Source organism: Gouania willdenowi, chromosome 17 (genome assembly GCF_900634775.1).
Source record: "Gouania willdenowi chromosome 17, fGouWil2.1, whole genome shotgun sequence".
NCBI lineage: Eukaryota > Metazoa > Chordata > Actinopteri > Blenniiformes > Gobiesocidae > Gouania > Gouania willdenowi.
The window spans coordinates 13487982-13493981 of NC_041060.1; the positions used below are offsets into that span (position 1 = coordinate 13487982).

General features: G+C 50.6%; 1 protein-coding gene across 2 annotated transcripts in view; it reads right to left on the reverse strand.

The window, feature by feature from the left end:
• dnm3b (dynamin 3b) overlaps positions 1-6000 on the reverse strand; it is a 32847-nt gene that overhangs the window by 22930 nt on the left and 3917 nt on the right. For both annotated transcript variants that reach the window (XM_028472052.1, XM_028472053.1), the window contains exons 3-5: positions 5633-5706; positions 5292-5441; positions 506-709 (exon numbers count right to left, since the gene is read on the reverse strand). In XM_028472052.1, coding sequence (XP_028327853.1) covers positions 506-709; positions 5292-5441; positions 5633-5706 — 428 coding nt within the window. The remainder of the gene's footprint in view (positions 1-505; positions 710-5291; positions 5442-5632; positions 5707-6000) is intronic.

Sequence of the window (6000 nt, forward strand, 5' to 3'; positions counted from 1 at the left end):
GTTATTGACACAATCACTTGGATATATTTGTGTTTGATTTATTGTTAAATTATCTAATCTGTTGCTCATCTGTTTACTTTTTTCCCCTCATTGATTTCTTTCTCTGAGGTTTCTCCATCCCAGTGATTCTCCTCTTCCTGTCCTGTCTCAGTGTTAAACTGTGCCCATGGGTAAAGTCTAATACTTTCTAATCACTTGTCCTTTCTCATTTCTCATGCAGCACTTTCTCAACATCGCTGCTTCTTTTTTTTTTAATTTCCATTCCTCACCCCCTCTCTTTCTCTTCCTGCTGTATTTACATCGATTAGTTTCTCCCTTCTCCTCTGTTGTTTGCTCTCGGCATCACGTTTCTTCTGCAAATGCAACACATGATCGATCCTTGTTGGTGGAAAATTAGTTTCCACATTTAAAGAGTTTGAAGCTCAAGGTCAAACATTGAGTGAGGATCCTTCTTTCAGTTTTTTTTTTAAAGCTATACACTGACTCCTCATTGGTGTGTAGTTACCCTGTGGGTCCACATCCTTGGCCAGTTTCAAGGCGTCAGAGTTGGCCAGGTCAGTGTTGGCTGGCGTCACGGCCAGGATCAAGCAGCTCTCTCTGGTGATGAACTGCATGATCATCTCTCTGATCTGCTGCTCGATGTCAACGGGCTGATCTCCCACCGGTACCTTAGTGATCCCCGGGAGGTCGATGAGGGTCAAGTTCAGCACTGCACAAAGGGAAGAGTCCAAGAAAAACGTCTTGTCACGTTAGCACAGCTTGATGTAATACGGAACATAAAAGCCATCAAAAAGCCACCCAGACATAATATGAGAGTTACTATTGACTCTAAATTACTTTTAACTTTTTGACTTTATAGATTCAATGCATGGAAATTAAACTAAATACAGATGACGTTAAGAATTTTTTTGTTTTTTGTAAATAAGATAAAATAAGAGAATGACTGGCTGCTCAAAGTGTTTAAAGTATAGCAGTTTTGGGTGCTCTTGGAAAAACAAGGGCGAAGAAATGTGTCAAAAAAAAATGGGCAAACCAGTCACTTCTAAATTGCAAAAATCAAAATGAGAAAAGAGATACTAAAAAAATTTTACTGTAATAGCCAAATCGTTTAAAAGCCAACATGTTTCAGCAAAGACCTGACGGAGACCATGATTGGTCGAAACCTGTTGGCTAATTATTTGACACAAAACTTTAGTTTGCCAAGCTTTGCCAAGGATGTCATATTTTCACCGGCGTTTTAATATTTGTTTGTTTGCCCGTTCACAGGATTACATTAAAAGTAATTAACAGATTTTGGTAAAAAAAAAAAAATTCTACCAAAAATGAAACTTACTTTTTTTTTTTTTTTTTTTTTTTTTTTTTTTTCACCTTGTTTGCACATGCTGTTGAAGGTTAACACTACAAGAAGTGCAATCTTTTAACAGCAATGCATATTTTATTATTGCAATTAAATAAATGAGTTTATTTCATTGCATAATTGTGACCATCACCAGCCCTCCCTAGGGAAGGGTAAATACTTTATTAAAGGGAGGATGTAAAAGAGAGAGGGCAGTGTTACACCAGGGTGAGGGGGGTGGGGGGGGGGGAGTTAACAGGGAGGAGGGATACAAGATAGGAAAACGAATGGGTGGGGAATAATCAATAAGTTTCAAGTGATGTGATGTGAAATTGTGGTTGTGTATATTGTGCTTATTGTTGTGTTATCAAGCCAGTCTGGTGACCAGTGTGCGGCTTAGGAATAATGGTGGTGGCTGTGAGCAGAGGAGGAAGTGAGTGGAAGTTACATAAAACAGGTATTTGGGAACAACGTGTCTATGGTTGAGCCCAGTATGAGTGTTATCCCACAGCCCGAGGCCAGTGCGTCCATGACAAATGTGATTCCAAGAGCCGCTACTGCAAAACCCATGAGCCGCCCCCGGGCCCGAAGAAGCAGTCGGGCCAGCAGAAAGAGCGAGAGATCTAGGGGCCCCCGGCGACCACCCCACGGCCAAGCAGCCCCCCGAACGCCCCCAAGGTCCCAAGCCGAGAGGCTGCCATTGCCCCCCCCATACACACCCGAAAAGCCCCCAAGGAGCCAAGGACCAAGCGCACCACGCCACCGACTCCAACCCCCAACCCCCAGGCCCCCCAGCCCCCCACCCCCCCACCACCACCCACACCCCCGCGCCCAGCCCCCCGAGGGGAGGGCCCAGAGAGCCCCCCGCCCGAGACCCCAGCGGAGGAGCCAAAGCCCACGCCCAGCAGACGACCAGAGCCACGCCGAACAGGCAGCCGGCGGGCACCCGCCGGTGAGCCCAGAGCCAGCAAGGACCCGACCCCAGGCCAGGAGGACCCGGAATGGATGCAGCACCAGGAGCAGCCCGCCCAGGGCGAACGACCACACCCCAAGCCGCATAAGGCACCAGGGGGCCGCTGGGAGTCCCCCCGCCAGTCCCCAGGCACCCCAACCCAGCCCCCCCGGGCGCCCCAGATGCTGATGCCGCCCGCGCCACGAGCTTCAGTTCTTTAAAGCCAGGGCCCCCTCCAGAGGCCAAGCCAGACCGCCCCGCCGGGATGTGGCCCCCTAATCCCACCCCGACACTCTGCCTCACGGGGGACTGCCCAAGCAGGGGCCGCACCAGAAGGTATGCAAGGGCGCGGCACGCGCCACCCGCCCCAGAAGACCCCCGCCAGGACCGGCCCGGCCAGCCGGCCAAGCACCCCGGGCCCCAGGAGTACCCCCAGGGACCAGGACCCCCCAAGGGCAAGCCCCCGGGCCAAGCCCCCCGGGACGCGCCCCCCACCCCAGCCCAGGTCCCGGCCACAGCCCAGCAGGACCGCACAGCCCCAGACGGCACAAGGCCAGCAGCCCAGGGCCCGCCGCCCCCCGGACAGCGCAAGCCACGGGGCAGCGCCCCCCGCCGGCCCGCGAGCAACCGGCGACCCCCACCGCGGGGACGGAGGCACCCCATCGGCACACATCCAGCGCGGGACAGCAGCCCCCAGCCAAAGATGCCCCGGACCCACCCACCAGTCCGCAGATGGCAGGACATACCCACCAGGCGGCCGAAAGCAACCTCAACCATCGGAACAGCTAACGCCGCCCCCCCAGTAAACAGCATCATCCCGAGGCGCCAAACAACCCTGCCCCAACCCCGGTGAGGACACCAGCACCCCCCCAGCACACCCACCCCCCAAACCGGCGAGGCAGGCCGCCCCGGGCCCGCACACCGCGGGGCCCGCCCCCAAGGCCACCAGGAGACAAAGCAAGCACCAAGCCACACCCAAGGGGGAGAGGCACCCCCGCGCCCCACCCGGCCGACACAGCCCGGAAAGACCCCGCAAGGAGAAACCCCGGCAAAGCCCCCCCGAGACCCACCGCCACGCCCGACCGCACCATCTTGATGTGCTTTTACTCTATGCAGTGGCCCAGCCACCAACAGAGGGGCCAGGCCCCCACCGGAGAGGCCCAAATATGTGTACCAACCCACCACCCTGTTATGGTGCCTCTCCATTCCCCAATGGAGAGGCACTTCCCGATCCCCTGTGTGAATGTGTGTGTTTGGTGAATGTATGGGGTGTAATTAAAAGAAGGGGGATGGAGGGGAGCGGTGCTCCCCCTCCAGCCTCTGTGGATTTATGTGTATGTGGTGTAATAGGCCGGAGGGTGTAAATGATGATACACCCTCCGGGGGGTGACATGTTGAGATGCGATTAAAATTGGAGGGATTAGTAGGGCAACTAGAGGTGGGAGGGCCGCCCCCACGCCACTACATAGTAACACAGGTGGCGGGCCCCTCCACCCCCAGCCCCACCATCCAGCCCCCCAAGGGTTGGGTATTGGTGTGTGGTGCATTTAGTGAGTGAGCCAGACCAGCTGGGAGTGGGGTGAAGTGAACATGTAGGAGGCCTGTCCAGTGTGAGCCGGGCCCGTCCGCGTGGCGGGCCACGCGAGAGGGTAGATGGCGCAGACGGGCAAGTGGCACTGCGGGCCCCGGAACAGCACAGCCGGAGACCCCCCCCCACGGCACCCCCCAGACCGCGCCGGCCCCGCGGAGCACGGCGACACCCCCCACCCCCGGGTACAGCCAGGCACCAACAACATCCCCCGGCGCCACCAATTTTGGAGTGAATCCAGATCAATAAACTGATCCTGGATCAGTTTAAAAAATTGAAAAGTCCTTATCTCTTATCATTGGTGAAATTCCAAGAATTCATATCTCGTTCCACTAGTGACCGATCGTTATGAAATTTGACTCAGTTTTGTAGGGTTGGTTCCTTAATTACACCACTGAGTTTCATCCAGATTTGATCCGGATTTCCATTGAAAAAAATAAATAAATGAAATCCATACATTTTGACCTACTATGTGGTTATTAATGGGGGTTAATAAAGATCTTACAAGCGTTTAAAGTGTGTATGATCATGGTACCTTCATAATCATCAGCTAAGAGGATATGTGTCACTTGGTGGAGGTTTGCACTCTTTTGAGTTTTTGTCGTATCAGGTGGTGAAGCTTACAATTGAAAGATTGTAAAATAATCAGTGAAACCCAGCTCGGTTTGAGCCGTTCACACTTTCACATGGAAATCTGCAAGTAATGGATGATCACAGATGGCACAAAGCTGCAATAATGACTGTGTTATTGCAGATTTTTCTCTCATTCACAATTTCATTACACTGATCAGAAAATACTAATCATTTGCAAAGGCTTTTTACACAAAGGGTGAGAGGATGATGGCCCACAGCATTTGTTAAACTCATGGCCCGGGGCCAAAATCAGGCCCTTTAGAGCATCCAATTCGGCCCGCACGGAAAAGTACAACTGACGGAGAAAACATGAATTATTGTGTAAATTATCAACTAATTGGGTTGTAGATATCTCAGTCCTTCCAAATACAGAAATTTAATGAAAGTCCACAACATTTGCAGGGCTCACAGTTTTGCTGTGATGATGGCAGTTATTTTTAATCACAGATTTTTCCAAAATCTTGCCATTTTCCTCAAAATTTCCCCAAATTTGAAAGAAATTGGTCATGAAATCAAAGAAAATGTAAAGAGAATATCATGCAGATTGATATCTGTTACTTATTGCTTGGATTTTTTCAGTGCATTTCATACTTTATATATCATTTATACATGGAAGTGAAAACTAGGGCAGAATAATTTTGAAAATGCTTGTTTTCTCGCCTAGTTCAGATCAAACTTGGCTCTTGAACTAAAATGACTTTGCCTCCTGACCCTAAGTGGGTTTGGATGCTGTTATTTGACAGTTAAAGGAGGAAAAAAAATGAATTTTTAGTTTTTCACACCGTGGGGGGAGTAAACCCGCAGGTTGATGGGAACAGGTGAGATGCCTTTGTTAGCCCCTGTGACGCGGTCCGTCTCCGCCTCAATCTCCTGGCGAATCTCATCAAAATCCGTGAACTTTTTCCCTTTGCAGTGGAGGAATTCTCCCCATTCTGTGTGGAGGCAAATTGAAAGCAGACAGCAAAGATTATAGTGGTGACTGTGCCTGTGAAAAAACAATCAGGGCTGCTATACAACAAACAAAAAAGCCAGAGGACAAAAGCAGCTAATATTTTTTAAACAAGAGGCTGACTGAATTCACGCTTGCATGTGTGGGTGGGTGTACTAACGATTGTGCACCCACCTGCAGTGGCGCTGATAAGCTGCAGAACCAGGGGCCTGCGGGTGACAATACCCGATCCTCTGGGCAGAAAATCCCTGAGGAAAATCAAACAAACAAAAAAATCACTGGAGTAAGCCACAGCAGCAGGTGGAATCATCCATCGAAACGACACAGGTGTTAGGAAGACAGCAGCATCTGGAGGACTCCAGTTGTGAAATGTGAAAGTGTGTCAGCCCTTTGACGTCAGTCTAGTTCCTTCTGTATAGACTCGAAGTAAGCTGAAAATATACTCAAATGAAGCCATTTTAAAGCATCCCTTCAGCGTTAATAAGCGGCTACAGAGACAGAAACATTCCACCGTGCAGCACAGAACGATGTCACCTCTAACA